The following is a 24,178-nucleotide window of genomic DNA, read 5'->3' on the forward strand; positions in this document are numbered from 1 at the left end:
TTTTGAAGGCCTACTGCACTAGTGGGTGCGGCCTGCACGGTGGTGCTATGAGTGGTTGTTCAGGTATAAGCCTGTGAAAGCGTGACTGGCCAGTCCGAGCCTCTCATGAGCAGTAGTTCCCGCCAGTTTCTTCCGAGCCTCTCAGGAGCAGTAGTTCCCGCCTGTTTCTTTCGAGCCTCTCAGGAGCAGTAGTTCCCGCCTGTTTCTTTCGAGCCTCTCAGGAGCAGTAGTTCCCACCAGTTTCTTCCGAGCCTTTCAGGAGCAGTAGTTCCCGCCAGTTTCTTCCGAGCCTTTCAGGAGCAGTAGTTCCCGCCAGTTTCTTCCGAGCCTCTCAGGAGCAGAAGTTCCCGCCAGTTTCTTCCGAGCCTCTCAGGAGCAGTAGTTCCCGCCAGTTTTCTTAAGCACTCGTTCGGCCTTTAGTGTCGGTCCAGCTCCTGACATATGACAGATGACTGAATGTACCGCATGAAGAGCTTTTCTAAGTTTTCCGGAGCTGAACTGACGCCAACTTAAGTTTAAACGTCTGCGGGTGGTTCTGGTTCAAATGACAACGGTTTCGTCGGTCAATCTGCGGTCATCCACCGTATTTTAATTATCGTGACTGACCCATTCCACATTTCCAGAGTATCTGCGCCGAAAATAAGATTACTTAGAGGACGAGGGGTTCCTTGTTTAGGCTCCTTTTCTGTCGTAAAAGGAACTTAGAGTCTGCAAATCATGCATCGAAAGGTTAAAACTCATTTGCAAACAATGTCGTTAGGTGTAAGCAACGGCTCAGTGGACTCCTCCGAAAAGTGAAACAGGGGTGGCAATCCCATATCCTGCAAAGAAGCAGGGATTGAATCTACTACACTTCAGAACACGGAATCTTCTCCTCAAATGCGGCATGACAACCATGACGGGGTACATTTCATTCGTCCATTGACTACGGCATACGGATTCATGTTTTGTATGTTTGTGGTTTTTGGCGCGATTGAAGTGGTTGAGCGCCGTAAAGGCAGTGCCCAATACCTTGCTATTTACGTAAGGGCGGGGCCAGTACTTGCAGTGCCCTTTTGTTGCGAAACATCTAATAACCTGCAAATTCGTACCAATGAGTCCCAAGAACCCATTACTGCCACAATTTTATGTGCATTCTGTATTTATACATATTTGACTGTATTTATAATCGCACGCTACCTTAACCAACCCGTGCCTAGCAGAAAAGAACCGAAATAACACGAGCATACCGATTTTGCATTAGAAGGGAAGTCTTCAAAACGCTTCTTGAAAATGCGGGTTAATGTCATGATCAGACGGAAATACTTTATACTGAGGCTTCAGCGAGGTACATTCGCCAAGTACGGTTCTCCGGACGACTGATGTGATTATACCTATTGATTTTTCCATGGATAGAAGTAAACACTGAAACGCAGCTGAATTTAATTTTTGCTTAGAAGTAAAGAAGTTGACAGTTTTAGCGTAATTCGGCCATCAGCCGTACGATATGGTAGTAGATTGAACGCTTTATACAACGGTTCAGTGGGCAATGCCGAAAAGCAGAACGTGGGTCACACCACATCCATATCCTATAAAGGAGCAGGGATTGAATGGGTTACACCTAAACCACACGAACTTACTTCAGGAGCAGGGATTGAATGGGTTACACGTAAACCGCACGAACTTACCACAGGTACAGTGGAACGTAGTGGGACGGAATTCATTCGGCTATAAAATCTTAATATTTCCAGTTGTTCTTGATAGATGCAAATAGCAAGACCTGCAGTTGTTTACTCAATTCATATGTCGCTTTTTCCGACACAACAGCGGCCACAAAACGAAATACTTAGCGTAACCCATACAACAGCTAATCTACCAACCTTAACCTTGTAGTAAGCCTTCTTTCCACAATTGATCTTTGCATTTGCGTGATCTGCGTGGGCAAAGTTGCAGGCAAGTGAAACTATAAAACTTACGGAAGTTGTTAAGTACAATTGCGAGAAGCATTATTCGCATAAATAAGACAGCACTAATAGCCTCATTCCTCGGAGGAGAACTAGGAGAATGGAGACAATGATATGTTGATATTTCGGCAACGTGCCTTTATCGAAACAATATCAGAACTGAATTCCATTCTTTCTGTCAACGCTAACACCCATTACTACTGTCCCCTCTATCAAAATTAGGGAAAATCATAATTCGTGCTTAACAAAACAAACCTGTATTCCGATAATGACGATTTATTTTATTTGTGTACGCTCTTTAACGTCCATGCGTCTCGCATGCGTTTGAACACTCACTGGCGAAGCAGTTGCTGTAGGACCTACAACCCGCCTACAGTGTAGGTGGATACATTAAACACACTTTGAGCACTCCTGCAGCAGCAATTCGGTGGGGTTTATAGCCGAGCCACGGTTTATGCTCTAATCAGAGCGCTGGAACGATGCGCTCTGCCGGTGAAATGTGGTCCGAATGGCAGCTGCTGTAGATCAGAACATTCTATTACACTATACAATGCCTTGTAGACGAATCTTTTATGTTCCGAAGTGGTCCTTCTAAAATATTTTGGCCCGACCCAGAAGCAATGGCTTGTTTTGCCGCTGATTTATTCGCAATTTTAAGCCGTCTGAGACTATTGTAGCATCCGATTACAAGCCCTCACATGACGTTTCTTGAGCGCTGTAAGATATCTCCACAAGTGCAAGCATGCCACATAGCAACCGGCCACATGACCTAATCACCCGAATCCTTCGAGGCAACGAGCCGTATGCACGTGAGCCCACCGGTCCCGGGCTTGCCAACAAAGGCGGGTCGGCTGCGGTGCGTCCGACCCTCCAGCCGGGCCAGCCGGGTGTGTCAACCCCTCCCCCCCCCCCCCCCCCCTCCAGACACGGCCGTCGGCCAAGCGGCGTGCCGTCGACCCCGCCGATTGGTCAGCCGCCGTCTGGCCCGTGTAGAATGGCCAAACGCATCCGTGTCACGCAGACGGCGTGGGCCGAGGCTCCATGGAGAGTCGGCCAGCGAGGGTCGGGCGGCGTCAGGTCGGCCAGCGGGGGTAGGGCAGTGGTGGGTCGGCCAGCGAGGGTATGACGGTGCCAGATCGGCCAGCGAGGGTAGGGCGGTGCCAGGTCGACCAGCGAGGGTCGGGTGGTGTTAGGTCGGCCAGCGAAGGAGAAGTCAGTAAGTGGTATGGGGAGGAATCGGAGATGGACAAGGAATAGGACACGGGGCCAGCGATCACAAATCAATTCTATCTGAGTCGAACGCCACTCAATAATTCTTCAGGAGCTCAAAGAATTCGAGAGAGTCACAACACGGTATCTACGCCTTCAATTCGACATGACACAATACGTGCGGTGCATTACATTCGTTTATTCAGCGCAACGTATGGACACTTGCTCTGCATGCGCCTGGTTTTTGACGAGATGGAAGTGGCTGAGTGCCATGAAGACAGCGTGTGATTCCCCCCGCTGCTTGCGTAGGAGCGATTCCAATGCATGCAGTGGGCTTTGTTACGTAACATCCAACAACCTGCAAATTCGAACAAATCAGCCTCGAAAGCCGAATATTGGCGTACCATATCTTCATTCTGTATGTATACATATTTACCGCTATCTGATATTGCACGTCACCCGAAACGACTTGTGTCCAGCAAAGTAGAAACGACAAAAACCGAGCATATCAATTTAGAATGTGAAGAACATTTGTCAAAATGCTGTCTAGAAATGTGGGTTAATGTCATGATCAGACGAAAATACCTTGTACTAAGGCTCCAGTAAGGTACATTCGCCAAAGTACGGTGCATTTGTGCGATCGGTGATTGCACAAATCACCTCCATATAAGTGCGGTGATTGTGCGATTTGTGCGATCATCTTTCTTATTATTTTTTATGGACAGAACCTCAGACTGTAAAACACCCAAGTCTATTTTTGGCTCAGACCACTCTCAGACGACTGCACTACAAATATAACTATACAGATACATAAATAGCAAGTTTATAAAAGTAGAGAAGTTCGACAGTTTTGGTGCATTTTGGCCCTCAGCCGCGATGCGTTAATATCTTGGAGGCTTCATGTGGCTTAAAAGGCAGTAGACCCAAGCCTATCATCTAAGAAACAAGACCACTGGCTTATTTGCACTCTTCAAGATAACTTAGCCAATTCATATCCCCCAAATGTTTATGCTTTCTTGATCTGGCGGCGTTAGGAATTCCATCGGACTCCTCTTTCCTCGCTATAAGTGCAAATGCCGTCCTGCATAAAATTCAGCTTAATCTGTATTCGCCTATGGTCAAAATAATTGTTCAACAACTTCGTTGACAATTTGTGATGGTGACTGATGATGGCGGTTTGAGTTTAATGGCGCGTCGACGGTGGTCATTTGGGCCCATATTACGTATCCATACCCATCAGATCTTGTGATACATTTTCGATGAAAAAAACGCGTCGCCGTTTTTATCGCAGCCTCGGTGTAATACTTATAGAATAAGATTTTGCCCATGGGAAACAATTGGTTTGACCAGTAGAACCAAAACCCAACCGCAACGCGCTGTCAAGGCAGTCATGGTCTTTGTAACATCCATTCTGTAATTGGCCAGTGGCAAGTACACTGATGGTGGCGGCCATGCTTGGGGTGACGTAGTGCTATATACAGTCTTAGTTGCCTGTTTTATTTAAAATTTATGTAACTATTTTGTTGATCCAACCGGCTTCCGGGCAGGGCGGGGCCGGGATGGGGGGTGCATTTGGGGGGATGACACTCTTCTATTTTTGCGGATGCCGCTCTGGGTATTTTGCTGCTTTTTCATAGGGGATTAGAGTAGGTCCCTAAAACTTTCTGACTTTTCTTCTATACCTTTTCAAAACATTGGATCAAACTGTCGGACGGATGGCACGCGCAGGGGCGGTTCCAGGGTCAGGCGTTGGAAGGACGTCCAGTGAAATATGGCGGCACTATCAGGGCCTCGACTTCCGGGAATAGTACGCATTCCATTCCTATTACAGGAGAAGTTGATGCTTCCGGTAAATAAGACGGCTGCAACATGAGGATGAATATTGCAATATAACACGATCAAAGTGGCAGAGGCGATTCAGGAATAGAAGGTGTAGAAACGGTTCAGAGCATGTGCAAGGAGAAATCTTAATTGCGAAGCAAATTCTTTCCAAGCATTGACATAGAATCATTGCTTAACAGTATCAGAAATTGGGAGCCATGGCCACTGCCCTCTTGCTTCTACAACCACAGATGTCAAAGCCTCGGCTGCGCTCCTGCCAAAGAGCACCTCTGACTGACCATTAGCCCTTCTAGCCACAAAAGTTCTCGGCTGGTTCCGGAGCGCCCACTGTCGGCTCCGCCTCTGTCTGGTAGCTAATGTCATTTAGCTGCATCCTCACAGTAACGCTCTGGACACCCTAAGTCTTCACATCTGCTCAGAGCCTCTTTTAGGCCTTTTACCAGGCAGAAGCGGGTTCAGGGGGACAAAATGAAAAAATGGCCTTCCCTGTTTTCGTCAACATTTTTTTTTTCGAACTGCTAGTCCTATTTCTAACAGGAAGTGTCAATGCTGCACAGTGGTCGATGGGTGGTGCACGATGCTCAGAGATGGGCGCGGTCGCCCAATGTCTTCCCCCCCCCCCCCCCCCCCCCCCCTGTTCTCTGTTTCCACCGCCCGTTGTCAATGGCTGAAATTCTAGCCCGGCGCGCGCTGCCAGCACACGAAAACTGCATCGCCATCAACAGGCCGACGATAGTTCGCGCCGTCATCCAAAGATGGCAGCACTGGCCCGCAATGGGCCAATTAAACGAGAGGAACTTCTGTAACAAAGGGAGCAGACAGCCATCATGACTGTTCTGAACCCATATTACCTGCAGAAAACACAGCCAAGTTCTGGAGAGCACAGTAGCACACGAAATCACTGTTTGCCATCAAAACATAAGGATCACGTCGGATCACATGCCAGGCCTCGTGAGAAGGGTTCCAACAGCTCCGAGTCAATGGTCCGCACGGCGCGCGCTGAACCTCCCCGGTCGGGGAATGAATCGCTGGCTGTATCGCATATATTATGCAACGTTACAGCCCCTGACGTTTTACGAGGCTGGCAAGTCACTAGCGAAACCACGCGTTATGACCGCCGAAATCAAATGGAGGAAATGAGGTCTTCACAGTCGATATCGGCCAGCCGGCTGACGGCTTCCGTCCATGTCGCCGACGGAAATTCATTGCCTTAACGACGAAGTGGTACGTCTGGGCGGGGCGCTTAAGCAGCGGCATGGGCAGCGCTCATCGCGAACGATCTATCGCAGCCCAGGTGGGTACCCACACAGTGTGTCGGAATGGTCCGGCGTCAAATATCACAGTGTGTCTGAATGGTGCGGTGTCCAGTGTCACACTGAGATCCGAGCGACCAGGTTGTAGCTTAAGCACTGAATGCATCGTTGCATTATCCCGGGTGCATGTCCGCAGTCTAGCTAGTGAAACCAGAATGCACCACTGCTTTGCGTCAGAATGTGATGCATCACCCGAAGTGTTCTGTCCATTGCAACATTAACCGGACTGACATCGCCTTCAGAGATTGGGCATATCACGGAATGTGCGGCGGCAGCCCGCCGCAAGACGCTGCTAACCTCCGGACAGATTGAGCCAGCTCGGTTTGGGCACCCGTTCTCACACACCAGCGCTGGGCCTGCGCGCAGTCCACCGGTGGTACGGCGGCCAGCGGCGGACGGGGTGTGCAGCGCTGACGGGCGCTGCCGTCCAGTGCGAGTGAACCCGAGACGTGTGTGCACTGCGCTGTAGATGGCACACGGGTGGGCCGCCGAGCTCATCGACACCACCGTTATCATCTACATATCCGTCCAGAGGGCGTCTCATGCGGCGTGCTCTTGAATATGTGAGACGTCATGTGATATAAGCTCTCCACGTGCGTTTAAACCCTCCACCTGCGGACACATCAGATTTCAGTTTTTTGAGGGAGAAAGCAGTAGTAATAGCCTTATTCCTAGGAGAAAACCAGGAGAATGGATATATAGATGGGTTCATATTTCGGCAACATGTCTTTATCAAAACAATAGCAGAAGCAGTAGCACCTCTTCGAAACAATAACACTTCTGCTATTGTTTGGAAGAGGGCATATTGCCGAAATATCAACCAACTATATCTCCACTCTCCTGTTTCTTATCCGAGGAATAAGGCCATTACTACTCTGCTATCTTTGTGAATAATATTCCTGGCAAATTCTCTGAACATTTTACGCAATTCTTTGAGGGGCATTGAATCTCAAGAAAATACATTTCGGTTAGCAGGATACCAGTTTCATGCTTGTTACCCAGACCCATGTAATTTTTGCTTGGGTCATTCGTGTGATGAAATACAACCGAAATTAGCACGCCACACGCTTAGAAGCCAACAAAATTCGCTTGCATTGGTAAATAGGTTCGCCGAGGTGTCTGTTTTCACAACTTCACGGTATTATCACTACTGAGCTTCGCATTTCTCATTGATCTGATATCACATTGCAGTCGCGCTGGATGTGTCATCTGTTAAGTGGTCTCCAGTTTCAGTCCGCCCAGGGAGGTAAGCACATAGCAGCGCCCGTGTCACGTGCTCCCTTCCCTCACCAAACTGTGGCTGTATATATATATATATATATATATATATATATTGAGTCTCACCATGCATATATATATATATATATATATATATATATATATATATATATATATATGCATGGTGAGACTTAATCTTGGCAAATAAAGTTTCTGGTAGACAAGCAAAACGAGACGCATAAAACTACATGCATACGTAATAATAGGAGGGCAGGGAACATGCGATGTTGCTTCAGTTCAAGCCACCTATTGCGCCGTACTTCCAGCAAGCTGCTCAGTCTTCAGTGAGTTTTGAGCTGTGTCCTCCGCTCAAATTTGGAAATCCTGTGTCAGCCACTGCGTCCAATACTGAGTCACAAAACAAACTTACTGTAGAACGCTGAACTGTGTCACAGCTATGCCATGTTAACTGATGAAACGGAACTTTAACATCTTTGTTTGCCTTAACCCCGGCTAGCAGCCCGTAGTTTTAACGCAGCTGAAAGCATCTTACAAATAGTTTGCATCAAGGTGCAATACTTATACAAACATGTTTCAAGAATGGCAATGCTCATAATAGAACGACTAACACAAAATGTCATAACAGAACAGCCAATGTGCGTATGCGTTGTCATTTAAAGCACTGTTATGCTCATGTTGCGTCCCTTTGGTATGCCCACCACAATAGGTATGCACCGCGTGGTTCAAAAGTGAGTGCCATCCGGCGGGATCAAACCGGTCCTGGTTCAAAGGGCCGATCGCTATGGCGTACAGTGCATTCGAAACTCGGATACACGGGCTCCATGTCACGCTGCTGAAGGCACTGCTGGCGATGGACGCACGTATGTGTAACGTGCATTCAGTTCACATCCACATGGCCACAGTACTGAGGTCATGATTACTACCGCCATTGTTTACACACTATGAATATCGCATACTATGGTTGCGTTCTGTCGTGTTTTGCAAAAGCTAGCGAAGGGGCTTTTGCACACGTGGACTACAAATGGTCATGCAGCACCTAGTTCGAACTACGCGCACAGATTCGATGCCGAGTGTCGGCGATAGTGCAATGCAAAATAACAGCATGGACACAGCACAAGGCTGGTTTGTGCCGGTCGCATTCGCTGCTTTACGCGCCAAAAAAAAGAAAGAAAGAAAGAACCGAGCCTCTTTTGTAGCACCCAATTCGCGATCATGTTCGCCACACGGACGCTTTGAAGCAAAATCTTTCTGCCTAACCGTAATTGACCAAGTCGAGTGTGGATGCTAACATATGGCAAAGAAGTAAAGCTCTTTCGTGTCTCTTCTACATATGTGACCGTGTAAAGCCACGAAGTCATTGTGAGGGCATTGCCAGGGGCCGTGGCTCCAAACTTGGTTGTGACCTGTGCATGGCCGGGGTCGTTATCTCGGCGGCCGCTGTTATTTAGTTGTCAGGGAGATTAAGAACACCGCTGCATGCAAGGCACTCGGCGGTGGCGCGGCCCTGTCGACAGACCAGTGGGACCGCCCTGTCGACAGGTCGGTGGGCCCGCCCTGTCGACAGGCCGGTGGGACCCACCTGCCGACAGGCCAGTGGGACCGACCTATCGACAGGTCGGTGGGACCGCGCTGCCGACAGGCCGGTGGGACGTGCCTGCCGGCCTGTCGACGGGGCGGTGGGATCGCCCTGCCGACATACCAGTAGGACCGTCCTGCCGACAGGCTGGTGGGACCACCCTGTCGACAGGCCGGTAGGACCGCCCTGCCGACAGGCTGGTGGGACCGCCCTGCCGACGGGTCGCTGGGATAACTCGGTGATGCCATGCACGTCGCTGAATGTGGTAAAATCGTGATGACAGTTGTGATGAGAAGTGGGATTTTACGACCGCCATTTGGTAGTCTCATTTGCATCAGGTTTCTCCTTTTCATGCCTTGCGCAACCACCTGGAATGCCTATATTTGTGCTGCACAAATTGGCCCAGGAAGAAAGCAAGGCTTTGCAGGGTATTCAGCGCTCCATGGCCTGCATATATGCTGTCATGTTCAAGCCCTCTAGTACTACATTAACAGGATTGGTGAGCATCGATTCGCAGGCCGTGTCTAGCGTGACTATGCGATGTAAGCGACCCAGCTTGCCTTCTGCCGGAATGCGGAGTATCTGGTGCGGCGTTTTCCACCTTTGTATGGTTGATTCCCCCTTGCCCTAAGGATGGCTCAATTGATCATTTTACCCCACGAACCAAAAAAAAGAACTCCTTCAGCATAAGCCACGCTTATTCTCATCTCGCACTGGGAGCAGAACCATATGGGCGGCTGATGAGTCCAGAGAAACGTGATAGACATTTTTAGCTCAGCCCATATGGCGCCTGGAAGTACATGCAGCAGCGTTACCTTCCACTCTGCGTCTGCCTGGTGGCGATGCCTGAAAAGTTACCCTCCTTGACTCAGACCTGTTATGGTCATCTCACATCCCCCGTCGGCTGAGGTCCTTGTATTCCCCTTGTGGTAGATTCCTCCTGGTTAGGAATGCCTGATTTACAATCTGAACGGTGGAGGGGAGACAGGTGAGACGATCCTGATCTGCCGGAACGGAAGCCAACTGCAGCTGCCAGCCTCGCCTTCGGGCGATGTGCCGTCCTGCCGTATCCGAGCAGTGTAAGTTTGCTACCTCACTGCGCTGTTTGCGCCGCCGTATACGGGTAGTGTAAGTTTGCTTCCGCACTACTGTATCCGAATAGTGCAAGTCTGCTGCCCGCTATACTGTTGCGGTATATTGGAGCGCACAGCCGCTGTTCGAGTTGGCAAAGAAATGCAGGAGAATCAAAGAGGCCAAAATCACAAATTCCCAATGCGCCATTTGCGTAGACTTTAAGCAGCGATGAGTCCATGCAAACAAAACCTGACATTATTATCGTTGATCATAGTCTACCATTGCTGCACAGTGTGGCCAGAGGACATGGCCACCTGTATCCCGCCTGGCTGGACCACACCGCCATCGTAGGTGGAGCTTTGCTTAGGAGCTGAGCCTCCCTGTCCCGCCTGGCTGGACCACACCGCCATCGTAGGCGGAGCTTTGCTCAGGAGCTGAGCCTCCCTGCTTGCATTAGCCCTTCGGTGTCCAGCTAAGGTCACCCGAAATGCTCACTAAGCGCTTCAAAACAGAAAAACGAATGCCTGTTAGCAGAATCAGTCCTTCCACGGCCCCTAAAGGTCAATGAAGGCCCGCTTCAGCCGGCGTCGAGAGGCATGTCTTCAGCTCTCGGACCCGGCTGAGGGCAGAGGATGCCGAACATGTGACTTCAACCTCACAGGGATGGCTGACGTCACTGAAGCGTCGGACCGGCTCGGTCGCGTGCGCCCAAACTACGCCGAGATGACCGGCTTCGACAGCTGCGTCCGGACCAAAAACTTCGTGGTCTGACATGACCTGACCAACCGTGGTGTTATAACAGGTCCTGGGCTCCGCGGTCTGTGTTCCAGCATCCAGGATACAGAGCAGACCAGACCAATGGGACCGTGCGCGGTGTCGCCCCCACCCCACCCTTTGTCAGGGGCACCCACAATCCGACCGGGATCAGCGCGCACGCCGATCCATGACCCAGAGCTGGACTGGACCTGACCGTGTGCATGGGGCTGCCACGGCGGGGCGGTCGATAACACGGCCGCCACCGTGCCGCCTGATTTACCAAGCCGTGCCTGACTGGCGGGCCACTGGCTGGCCGCTGCTGTTCGGACAGCCACGGACCGGCTCCAGGCCTCAGGCCACTGGCTGGCCGCTGCTATTCGGACAGCCACGGACCGGCTTCAGGCCTCAGGCCACTGGCTGGCCGTTGCTGTTCGGACAGCCACGGACCGGCTTCAGGCCTCAGGCCACTGGCTGGCCGTTGCTGTTCGGACAGCCACGGACCGGCCCCAGGCCTCAGTCTTCAAGCCTCGGCCACAGGCTGCGATAGCCCGCGGCGCTGAAGCTTCAGCCGCCCTCAGGCCAGCCTCACGCTAGCAGACGGAGGCGAGCCTGAGCCGCCATCCATACAACAGATGCCAGCAGGCAGGGCAACATCAGACGGCCATTTGATGCCTGAGTAGCAAGATACAACTGCCCCTGTGCTCAGGACTTTTGCAGACCAACGTATCGGCAACAGCTGCAGTCTTGGACTGAAGAAGAAGCTTAGATGGCCAAGCAGAGGGCAAGTGCTGATAAAAGCTGGCCAGAGACGAGAACTTATCACAGACGGCATGCAGGGCCTTACTGGGACCAGTACACAGTTAAAGCGCCAACGTGAGCAGGCCGCTTCGTCCTCTTGCCACCATTTATGTCCTAAGCGCCGATTATTCCTTCGTCCCACATGCGAAGCCTGACCTGGTCTCTCCAGACAGTCAAGCCATGCATTGTAGACGGGCTTCGTTGATACCAAGAGCACCTGGCTTTTTCTCGCAGTACCGACAAGCGCGGCGCGAGGAAGTCGCGTCGGGCGTCTCGCGGAAGACTGAGGCGACCTAAAAGTCTCCTGAGGCGTCTCGCGGAGGACTGAGGCGACCTACAAGCTCCCACTACCGGTTCAACGTGGTACTTAGTGTTGGGTCAAATTCACGTGCTTGGCCGTGACGCGTCACGACAGCCATGACCGGAGGCCGTACGAGCCGTGTTGCATTTCATCGCACCGCCTGGAGGCCTCTCTGAGGCTGAACACACCTCAGCTCGATGCAGCCGCCGACAAGTGCCGGCAGAGACCTGATACATCTGCTGAGACCTGGTGTACCTGCTGAGACCCGATGTACCTGCTGGGACCTGATGCAGGGTCACCCAGTGAGGTTTCGTATGTGAGCAATGCCGACGTGGGTGTACCCGTCGGTTGATGAGTCCCTGGTAGTCTGATCCCTGGGAGGCCCCTTATGTCTGGTGATGGTGAGCGGTGGGTGTACCCATCGGTTGATGAGTCGCTGGTAGTCTGATCCCTGGGAGGCCCCTTATGTCTGGTGATGGTGAGCGGTGGGTATACCCATCGGTTGATGAGTCCCTGGTAGTCTGATCCCTGGGAGGCCCCTTACGTCTGGCGATGGCGAGCGGTGGGTGTACCCATCAGTTGATGAGTCCCTGGTAGCCTGATCCCTGGGAGGCCCCCTATGTCTGGTAATGGTGAGCGGCGGGCGCAGCCTGCCGGGAGGCTTTGGATCGCACTCCTTGCATTCACATCTTTGTTTCAACCCAAGTGATCACGACAGGATCCACATAAGCAGAGGAGCGTAAATATTCGAGTGCACTGCGAAGCACACTGGAATACAAAAACACACCTTTGACGGCAATGGCATTCATGTCAGAATTATGACGGCGACAACTGTATATTCCAGTGACAACGCTGTCGCATTTGGGTCACATTTCCCACTGCAGTATGGTGCTGACAGAACGGTGTGCGTCACAGCAACGCCAGGAGTAGTGCATGACGACAGCCCCATCATACTCGGACATCAGTGACGCAGGGCACACATTGCCTGCGGCCTGTATACTGCAGGCCGCCGACGGCCTCCCCTGAGCATCAATGATGGACGAGAAAGCCGATCCCACTGGACGCCTCCAGTCGGCTGAGCGTGACCCGCGGGCTGCGGGCCGAGCTGCGGAGCGGCGGCCGCCAGCAGCCCGAACCAGCTGCCCGACTCCTCGGCACTGATCTCGTCGCCCTCGGCATGCGACCCACACGAGCCCTCCCACTGGATGCCCGCTCTGGTGTCCCGGTGCAGTGTGCTGGCGCTTTTGGACGCAGCTGGCCACTGCGCCCATGTGGCCAGGTGGACACCTGGCCACATGGGCGCAGTGGGCCGGTCCACCCCTGGCCGGCCCCACAGTGCACTGTTGCACCCCTGCCGGCCTGCCTCCCGCTGGACATGGCTAGCGTGCGGCCGGCTCGTTGATTACGCCAGCGCATGCAGCGGCTGAAGTTAATCTGATCTGTTTTCTATTAGCTGACCGTGTCGTGCCCGCCGCGTCCAATGGACGCCAACGGTGGGGCGCTGCCGGGGAGCCGTCTCTGGTCTCTCCCCAGTGCTGCCAGATCTGTCCGTCTCTCCCCAGCGCTGCCAGATGGGCAACAGGCGGGCAGACAGCGTCGGGGACTGACCTGCCCCCCTTTCATTTTTAAACTGTCGATCTGGGGTCCTACACACTGTGGCCGCCACGAAGACGGCCCCGCTCCTCTGCCGTGGAGGCGTCGTCAGAGGGAGGCGGTGCCCGGCCTGGTTCGCTCTCACGCTGACGTCACAGCTCGCCGACCCATGTAGCCGCGTCGCCCCCCCCCCCCCCCCCCCCCCCCCGCCTGCCCGCCCAGGCGGCCAGACAGGCGGCTAGCCGAGCAGACAGACGGCTGTCAATGCCAGAGCCGTCATGAATCACGAGTAACGGAATCGCTTCTGCGAAAGGCACTGCGTGGAACGAAGCCAAAGGCGGGCTGCACAGAAAATCACCTTTAGTGCCCGGCTAATGCCGCCGCCGTCCATTATGACCGCTGTTATGGGCCTGTTCTAAATCCATTACGTCTCTTTACCATGAATAATTACGTGCTGAAATATATGCAGTAATGTGCAGCTCTTCCTTTACCGCCCCCGATCATTATAATGAATGCGCAGCGTTTTTGAGCAACTATTTGCACGCCTGTCCATCCATGGCTGTCTGTGGGCGGACACAGCTCGGCGGACAGGTCCGTGGCAACACTGAACCACACGGCAAAGGAAACCTGACGAGCCGCATGGTCTGTGGCAAATACCGAACCACACGGCAAAGGAAACTTGACGAGCCGCATGGTCTGTGGCAAATACCGAACCACACGGCAAAGGAAACCTGACGAGCCGCATGGTCTGTGGCAAATATCGAAGCATATGGCAAAGGAAACCTGACCAGCCGCATGGTCTGTGGCAAATACCGAACCACATGACAAAGGAAACCTGACGAGCCGCATGGCCTGTGGGCAAATACACACGGCAATGACAAAGGAAACTCGAAGAAGCGCATGCTAAACCTGCTGATCCAGAACGTTTGACGGCAATATGTTTGACGGTAATAACGTCTGACGGCAATAATGCACCATGCAGTATGTTTGTTTCTTAGAATTTTGCGACGCATCCTGAGTTTCAGGTCGACCAGCGCCGCATCGCTCGTGTAGTTCTGATACAAGGTTTTGTGAACAGGTTTGTTGAACGCCATGAAGTTCAAAAGTGGAAAACAGCAGAACAAGACAACTGAGACCGAAAGTGACCAAACTGGACGCAAAGAGGCGAAAGGGTCTCAGGAACGCCAACGCTGTTATCCTGCTCCGTGCCATTGCACGCTTGTTTCTCAAGCCTCATATGAACCGCACACCTACTCGAAAGACAGCGAAGCCTGAAACACAGCTCCCTCTGAGCCGTCCCTTGGACAGTCTTGGAGCGTGTCAGGGATGGCCAGTCGCCATCCTGAACCGCGCCCTGAACGTCCGGCCTCGCTGAGCGTGCCTCCCCGAGCTTGACCCTGAGCAGGGGACCACTCCGGTGTCCGCATCTCACGGTGAAACTCAAGTGGGCCGGCCGGGCTGGCGTTATGGCGCCGACGTGACGTCACCGTTCGAGCCGCAGCCGGAAGTGGACGGCCTCAGGTCGCCGACAGCACCGGATGACCGCACGCCCCGCTCGGCTACCGACCGTCGGGGCCCGGATGACCGCACGCCCCGCTCGGCTTACCGACCGTCGGCAGCGACATGGCCAGCAGTAGCGCTTTTTTGGGCGTCAGCGCTGGCTTGAAGGCGTGCAAACAAAAAACGCTCGCAGCACCAAGTAATCTCCCCAAGGTCTGTAAACGCTCAATAACTAACTCCCACCGGCAGCCAAAATGACAAAAAACAGCCCTTACACTTGCACTTGCGAGACTTTCCGGCACTTGCACCTCATCATGCTGTGTGCCATGTGCATTCCTGTGCCGCTACATGCCCGGCACGTGCGGGCCACCGTGGTGGTCTGCATTAGGTCGGTTGGTCTGTGTTTGAAGCCGGCAGATGAAACAGCTGGGATGGCTCATTAATCCAGTCGTTATCCATGAAATCGGCCATCAGTGTCTGCTTATCCTGCTCAGGTAGGGAGCAGAATGACTGGGTCCTACTGCAATCGGTAGGAAGGCTGGAGCTGGGCTGATCTTCGTAAAACCACACCCCCTACGCAATGTGCCTCCTTGCCCATTCAAAAAAGAAACTAGAAATACAGAATACGGAAGGAAGTTAATGAACTACCATTTGTTTAATCAACGATGGTTTACATTATGGACTTCACACTAGACTACACATACATCACCACATGTATCTGCATTAGCATAACGCGGATGCCGCCTGAGCGATGTAGCCGGCGACTCTCCCAAACCCTGGTTTGAGGAGGTCGTAACCTTCCAGCAAGTGACGAGAGTGGTCTGATGCGTCATCAGGGACGAAAGGTCACGGTTGTCAGCTCCACTTTCCGTCGTCATTGTGCGCGTGTGAGAATGGACAGTTGAGGTCTGGCACGTGAGCTGTCTACCTCGCCACCGGCGTCTCAAATTCGCCTGTTATTGATGAAAATGTGGTATGACCGTTGATTAATTGTACCGGTATTTAATTGTAAGGCCTGGTATGTTCTGCAGGGCAGTAATTACACATTCGCAGCTGACCGTGCTCAAACAACCACCTGTTCAGCTGAACTGGGGCACTTGGCTGTGTGGCTTGGCAAGGGTCAGCTTTGGAACACAAGGCGACACAAACTGTTCAGGTGCCTGTTTACCAACCAAACTGCAGAACTCATTCACGTCTATCAGCGTGACTACAGAACTCATTCGTGTCCTTGAGCGTGACTGCAGAACTCCGTCACTTCTGTCAGCGGGATTCAGAATTCAGCCACGTCTGTCAGCGTCACTGCAGAACTCATTCACGTCTCTCAGAGTAATTGCAGAGCTCAGTCACGTCTATCACCATGACTGCTGCGCACTCATCGCCAACGATCGTCCAGCCTTCGTCACGGCAGTCAGTCACCGAGCGTACCCGCGGCACCGGCAGTCAGCTGGGCCGGGCTGCAGTCCTGTGCCATGGGGCGGGCGCTCGCGGTCCTCCGGTCCTGGGCTGCCGCTCGGGCGCGCCTCCGCGTAGAGTCTTCCAGACCCGCGCGCGCGTCTCGCCCCCATCTCCTCTTCGACAATCATTTTTGCGCATCACGATAGTGATGGAATAGCTTTGTTTCTTACATATCACAAGGTTGATGTTTGCATCGAGACATCATCTGTGAAGAAAATGCAATATTCCAAATACGATAATGCAACCAACAGGGCAGAGACGGTGGGGCAACGGAAAGTTCGGGAAAAGCCCATTGAGCCCATTGTTACCACACAACATGATAGAAATGATGCTAATTTTGTATCCCGGGTCAGAGGGCAACGCTAATGCTGGGCTGCTCCTCGGTTCCGGCGCCCCAGCAGCCTAGGGCACGTCATGACATCTTCAACCATTCAGGCATCGCTTTATTCTGGTCATCAGCATTCGTTTTTACCGAAGCGACACAACTCTGGCGCCGTGCATTTTTCTACCAGTGTAGACCCCCATTTAGCTTAAAGAGCATGGGCATACCGAATAATTGCTTCAGGCTTCACTGTAAGCGAAGATGTGGCGCCTTCCCCGGACTAGTTTTTCTGGCCCGCTTTTTGCGAGCTGTTTGCTCTTCCATTATTTCTCTGCAGAATTTTAATTTAAATTTCAGTGAATAGAAGCCCCAGTGCTACTGCAATCGGCATTCGTTGTACCTCTTATTCTCCCCTTTCCCATTCCGCCTAGGCTGAGCCAAAATTTTGCGCATCAGAATTCCATCGTAAGATGACGGTCTTACAGCTGACCACAGGAGGAGGCACAGCGGGACTGGCGACCCTCTCAGTAAATCAGTGGAATGAACTATCACTATCATACGCAAGGTGCTTGACTGAATTTCCTAGCTCTGTAATGAATGTCGACGGTCCAGCCTCAGCTCGCGCCAGGTGACAGCCGGTTGTTACGCCTGCAAACCATGCTGTACCTGAACCGAAGGCAGACAGGACATCGGTCCAGCCTGAGCTCGCGCCAGCTGACAGCCGGTGTGACGCCTGCAAACCATGCTGTACCTGAACCGAAGGGAGACAGGACATCGCCTGCCCGAGAGCCAGCCGCCCACCCACAGCCCAGACTCCCGGCAGGACACACATCAACTAGATAAACATCGTAACTCCGGTCTGGTAAAATAAACAGTGGACACAGGTTTGCGCGCCGCCTTTCAAGCCGTCGCAAATCCTCTCAAACAGGACAGGGTTCGGCGCGCTCTGATCTCGGCAGTGACCGTCGCCGCGGCAGCACGCGCAGCTGGCGGTGCTGAGCGGACTGGACAGGGTTCGGCGCGTTTCTGATCTCGGCGGAAGCCGCCGCCGCAGCAGCACGCGCAGGTGGCGGCGCTGAGCGGACTGGACAGGGTTCGGCGCGCTCTGACCTCGGCAGTGGCCGCCGCCGCAGCAGCACGCGCAGGTGGCGGTTGCTGAGCGGACTGGACAGGGTTCGGCGCGCTCTGACCTCGGCAGTGGCCCGCCGCCGCAGCAGCACGCGCAGTTGGCGGTTGCTGAGCGGACTGGACAGGGTTCGGCACGCTCTGACCTCGGCAGTGGCCGCCGCCGCAGCAGCACGCGCAACTGGCGGTGCTGAGCGGCACGTCCAGCCGCAGGCAACACGCTCATGTCACGACAGCTGGCGCCACCGAGCCGTGTGCCGACGTGGTCCAGCCTTGTCCGGCGGGCCATCGATACCCGGGTGGTCCAGTGAGCTTGATGTGCTTTTACAGGTCCGTGAGCTTGGTGCGCTTTGACACCTACGTTTCTCACTATCAAGACCCGTAAGGGACTGGGTCAAATACGCTATCAGGGCACTTGCCTGATGGGACTATTTTTGAGCCTCCGTAACGGATGATCCCAGTGATTTCAAAAGGTGATTATAAATTGTCATGAAGACGTATTGTTTGGTTCTGCGCTGGAGCAGCAACAGGCGTCGTTACAAAAGCAATGCCAGCGTGTTGGTTCCTGGCTCAGCGACACGTCTCAGCAAGTTGCTCATAGAAACTTCTGAAGTCCTTTTTGAAAAAGATTATAGCCAATACTAAAACTTTTTTAAAGAAAAATCATGCTTGACGTTCAGTCTGTACTGAATGTGACGATGCTGGGGATGTTTCTGCATAAACACCCACCCAGGCTTCATATTTTAGCACACAGCGACAGCAGCGAGGCAGGTGAAGGCTACGCAGAGTGCCGTCACTGCAGCCGAAGCATGCGGCGGACTCGGCCGGGGCCGGCGCCCGACGCCGGCGCCGAGTCGACGGGCCCGGGCCGCCGTCGTCGGCGGGGCGGTGACCGGCCGACGGCCGGTTGCCATTGCTCACGGCCGGCCTCTCTGATGGCAGCTTAGGCCAAGTCATAACAATGACGGACGGTCCCGCGGGTTGCCGCCGGCTCGCCCGTTTCGCAGGCCGCCGCCGAAATCACCATCTAATGAATCGCCGGCCACCGCCACTTTGCTGGAAATTGAGAAAGCATCGTCGAAATTGGGCCGTGGTGAGTGCGCCGATGGAGTGTGGAGGCTCGGCGCGGAGGTGGACCATACCACGGAGATGGACCATACCGCGAGGTGGACCATACCACGGAGGTGGACCATACCACGGAGATGGACCATACCGCTGAGGTGGACCATACCGCGAGGTGGACCATACCACGGAGGTGTACCCATACCGCGGAGGTGTACCCATACCGCGGAGGTGGACCATAACGCGGAGGTGTACTATACCACGGAGGTTGTACCCATACCGCGGAGGTGTACCCATACCGCGGAGGTGGACCATACCGCGCAGGCGAGCCATACCGCGGAGGAAGACCGGCGCTGCCGCCGGGGGCGATAGCGTTGCCGTACGTGGAGAGGCGTATATCATTTGTTCGCATGATGTACGAATGTAAGAATAATGATGAAAAACGGCGATGTCTCGTCCCCAATTGCACATCCATCGACATGATTATCGGTGCTTTTGAATGTATCCCTCTTCGCCGAGCCTTAAATAAGTAAGTCACGCTAAAGTCAGCGCGAGTTTAGCTTACGTTAAATGCGATTTACACCTCATTTCACTAGTAACTTATTACAGGCAATACACAGAGTGATTTCACCGTGGATTTCACCGAGGTCACCGACTGTACGTATCCCTTTCCCATGAAACCGAAGCCGACCGACGCACGCGTCAGTGGCGGCCTGCTGCCGGCAGGAGGCCAACCGACGCACGCGTCAGTGGCGACCTGCTGCCTGCAGGAAGCCGACCGACGCACGCGTGAGTGGCGACCTGCTGCCGGCAGGAAGCCGACCGACACACGCGTGAGTGGCGACCTGCTGCCGATAGGAAACCGACCGACGCCACGCGTCAGTGGCGACCTGCTGCCCTGCAGGAAGCCGACCGACGCACGTGTCAGCGGCGGCCTGCTGCCGGCAGGAAGCCGGACCGACGCACGCGTCAGTGGCGACCTGCTGCCGATAGGAAGCCGACCGACGCACGCGTCAGTGGCGACCTGCTGCCTGCAGGAAGCCGACCGACGCACGTGTCAGTGGCGACCTGCTGCCGATATGAAGCCGTCCCGACGCATGTGTCAGTGGCGACCTGCTGCCGATAGGAAACCGACCGACGCACGCGTCAGTGGCGACCTGCTGCCGGCAGGAAGCCGTGAAATCGCTCTGATTTACCTCCCTGGCCAAGCCGTTTGTTGCATTTAAGTTATCATGTGTCATTTAATGCTGTCATAAATACTGCCGCCTGACGGCTAGAAGCAGCACGGCGATAGTCCAGTAAAGCAGGTCAGCTCGCACCGCTGGCTGAGACCTGCTGAGATCGAGACATCAGCGTGCTCGCAGCACGCGCGGGCTCCCAGCGCGCGGAACTTTGACACTCTGCTGGATCGCGGTGATCATTCTGTGAGTGTAGGGCTGTTTGGCTGCAAGACTTACGGGAAGCGTCAAGAGCAGTCATGTAACGGGTCCAAGCTACCGAGTGTGCGATAGAGTTATTACGTCAATCGGTCACTCAATGCAGCCGGCATTAGGCACTATTCCTGCGGTGAATTAGTGATGTCACTGCGCTGGAAACAAGCATTGGACACCAATGTGAGTTGCACTTATAGATTGTAACGTCATTGCAAATATTTCCTCACAAATTTTAGCTTTTGAGCTCCCAAGCGCCAGTGGTAAGGTAGAACTGCACACAGCGGAACGTTTCATCAATAGAGTCGTGGCTTGGTAGACACGGCCTCATGCTGCCGTCAGCTAGCACGTTCTGGCATCACTCAGTGGCAACAAGCATCATCCATCTTGGCCTGAGGCGTGCAGCTTATGTCCGGATTTCAGTGTAATTAATCTCCGCTTGCAGTCTGCAGAAGTTGCCACGACAAACCCGCGCAACATGCGGTTGTATCTGCGCACAGACTGAGCAGTGGACAATGTACTAGAGCGTCTCGTTGCATGCGTAGCTGATGAGTGCCTTTCGCAGCACTTCTGCCTTGGCTTCAACCCGCAATAAACCCAGCTTAGATCTTTACAACGACTCAAATCGTTGGTCTGTTGCCGACACTCATTCTCAGTGAAGACACAAGCAAACCCGGCGGGGGGGGGGGGGGGGCAGTCCCATAGCAGCTCTGCACATCATCCTTTGTGAAACTTACAATTTCGCGAAGAGGCCTGTGGTCCTCTCCCAACCTGTCCAACCCAGACTCTCCAGCCCCCGACGCGCCACGCTTACTAAACAGGCGAGTAGAGCAACGCCATACGGTGAGCACATGACGGGTGGATTCCCAGCTGAGCTTTGGCGGCGTTTTGTGATACAACACCACGCAGCCGACACATAAACCGACACGGCGAGCCGGCGCCGAGACCGCCCCAGCTTAACGGCGTCATTCGACAGTTAGGAGTGAGCGCGGTCGGGGGCCGCCGACCGACCGGAATTATGCCCGCCAACTGAAATTATGCGGACGGACCATGATTAATGTGGGCAGCGTTTGAGACATGGCGGCGGCGGCGTCTGGAGCGCAGCTCCAGGCGAGGCAATCGCAGCTGCGAATCGCGCCGCCCCGGCGCACCGAGCACGCCCGCTGTAAATTCGCCGCGTTCGATAACTAAATTCCCTACGCTCGGGCCAGGAGCCGGACCTGGACAATGTCTCACCAGGAGGCGGCAATTAATACTGGGAATAAAGGATCGGGCCGCACTGTGATGAAATGGGGATCGTCGCTCCCACTCAGACTTATGTGGACTGGGACTCAAAACTTGCGGGGCTTGGAAACGTCGATATGACAACACCCTTCCGATGGCAAACGGTGACACCATCCAGCCCGTGAGGGGGCTGATGCGCACACAAACGCTGCACCAGGTCTGCGGCTAACATAGACTGCATCCAGAGGAATGCGGCGCCCACAGTGTCGACGCATTCACGTCACCATTGCTTGTTGATCTCCCGCCACACTTCGCATCACAGAAACAACGTTTCTCAGCGTTCTGTAAGGCAATTGGAATTGACGATCCAAATCAGAGTCGGCAAACTGGTGTGCTGACAGGAGCTAAAAAAAAGAGTGTGCAGGGTCATAGGCCCCTGTGTAGTGTGATTCATGTATTACACACTTCCTTGCCAGTTTCTCTTTGTCTACAGAAGTGAATCCCCAAACCTTTGTGACACTGGGCCCTCTCCGAATAGCTCAGTCTGATGTGCAGATGCTGGCAAGCTGGTATAGGACCTCAGTGTGGACAACACATGCCTCCATGTCTCTCTGTCACTTCTGGCTCATGACGTGCGGCCTTGCCTCCAGTGCCTTCCCAGGTTTGGCAGGGTCGGGGGCTCAGAGTGTTGGATACAGTGAGAGCGGCGCCCGCTCAACAGGGTTCGGCCGGTCGGCCCGTCCAGGCGGCGGCGGCGGCGGCGGCGGCGGCCGACTTCGCCGTGTTTACCCTGCCTCAGACCCCGACGAACGGCTCGACAATGGTCCCCCTGTGGCGATGGCTCGAAGTGTCGCGAACGGGGCTCTCGTCGCGGGGGCAGTTGGCGCAGCAGCCGCACCGGGTAGCGGCGCACAGCGCGACGCGCGGCGGCGCGGCCGGCCGGTCGGGCGGCAAAGTCGGCAAAGTCGGGCGGCGGCGGGCGGCGGGCGGCGGGCGGCGGGTGCGGGAACTGAAGGGGCCGCGCACGGCAGGACCGGCGCGCGGCTGCCACTCACCTGCCATCGCCATCCACGGGTAGATAGGCGTGCTGGCGTAATGGCTGGGCTGCTGCGCCAGCTGGGCGCTCTGCTGGGCCGTGCTCTGGCTGCACGCCGCCAGCCAGTTGGAGGCCGCCTGCTGACGTTCCCGGGCCGGGTCGACGGCGGCCGCCGGCAGGCCGGCGAACCGACCGGCGCCGGCCACCGCCGCCACCGAGCCCGGCCAGCCGCTCAGCTCCTTGGGGCTGTAGCCGTTCGGCTCCTTGGAGCAGTCGACTTTGTAGGCGGTGGCCGACACATCGTTGCCCGGGTAGAGCTTGCACGCGCCAGTCGGGTCCACGAAGGGCGACTCCTGGCCGCGCGTCTGCTGGTAGTTCGGGAAGCCGAGGAACCCGGGCGGGTAGGCCTGCTCTCCAGAGCTCCGCTGGTAGAAGCCGCTCTGTTCGAAGTACGGACGGAGCGCGATGTTATTGTCGCCCATGTCACCTCAATCACGCCACACGAGCACCTCAAATGGTCCGGCTCGACTCCGAACGCTCCAAACGGCTCCCACCTGACCAGGTGCAGATTTACGGAGCTCAGAGACGCCCGCTAACTGCTCCCACTAAGTTATGATCACCACTGGTTGACGATTATACTTTTCACTACGATGTGCTGGATAAAATTTTACGGCAAGAGAAGTTCCTCAGTAAACAATCCAAGGCCGGGCCTGAGGGCATCTAGAGCTAGCCAATCACAGCGCTGAACACCGCTGGCCGGCGAACGGCCCCGCTGCGTGCGCAAACGACTGTAGTGCCCTGACGTCATCATCGCTCCCGGCCAGCCCACAATCTGCTCCCAGCGCATTCTGACGGTGGAAGTTGTAACCTATCGTTCTACCCATGATTGTTCCAGATGACGCCACTAATGTCAGTTTGCCTAGGCTCTAGGAGGGGCACATATATGGACGTAACAATGCCGTAAATGTTACTGGGATCCATTCCTTTTTTGAAACATGTTTCGGGTCGTAGACAGGTCGCAAAGTAACGCGGAGGTGAGGCCCTCGTGGAGGTAGCGTGGCCTTCCTCGAGCCCAAGGCCCCAGTAGTTCTTGCCAATTTAAAGGGAGTGTGTGTGTCATTACGGCTGTACGACGCACTCAGCTACTGGGGCTACATGGCGTCGCCTGTCTCTCACTCTGGCAGGAAGGGCGTGCACCGCCCTTCTATCTAACCCCGTGCCTTTTGTTTTACAGACGCACATATCAGACGTTCATGTCTTTCGTTTCTGAGCACGATTTCCAGAAAAAGTTGTCAACTGCCTCTAGATTAATATGGTGCAAAGTACGATGGCGTGATAAAACAATAACGCATTATTGAGCATATTTACTAAACAGAAATA

The 24,178-nt window shown here is 54.2% G+C and overlaps 1 protein-coding gene across 1 annotated transcript; it reads right to left on the bottom strand.

The window, feature by feature from the left end:
• Positions 1 to 11,714: 11,714 nt before the first annotated feature.
• On the bottom strand, positions 11,715 to 23,280 carry LOC119098013 (uncharacterized). The gene is made up of 4 exons (XM_037220945.1): positions 23,014 to 23,280; positions 13,510 to 13,615; positions 13,142 to 13,338; positions 11,715 to 11,750 (listed from the first exon to the last, which is right to left on the bottom strand). Exons 1-4 carry the CDS (start codon positions 23,278 to 23,280, stop codon positions 11,715 to 11,717), a joined length of 606 nt encoding a protein of 201 aa, XP_037076840.1.
• Positions 23,281 to 24,178: the final 898 nt, after the last annotated feature.

The sequence above is a fragment of the Pollicipes pollicipes genome, unplaced genomic scaffold (assembly GCF_011947565.3).
Source record: "Pollicipes pollicipes isolate AB1234 unplaced genomic scaffold, Ppol_2.1 Scaffold_4740;HRSCAF=5597_pilon_pilon_pilon, whole genome shotgun sequence".
Taxonomy (NCBI): Eukaryota; Metazoa; Arthropoda; class Thecostraca; order Pollicipedomorpha; family Pollicipedidae; genus Pollicipes; species Pollicipes pollicipes.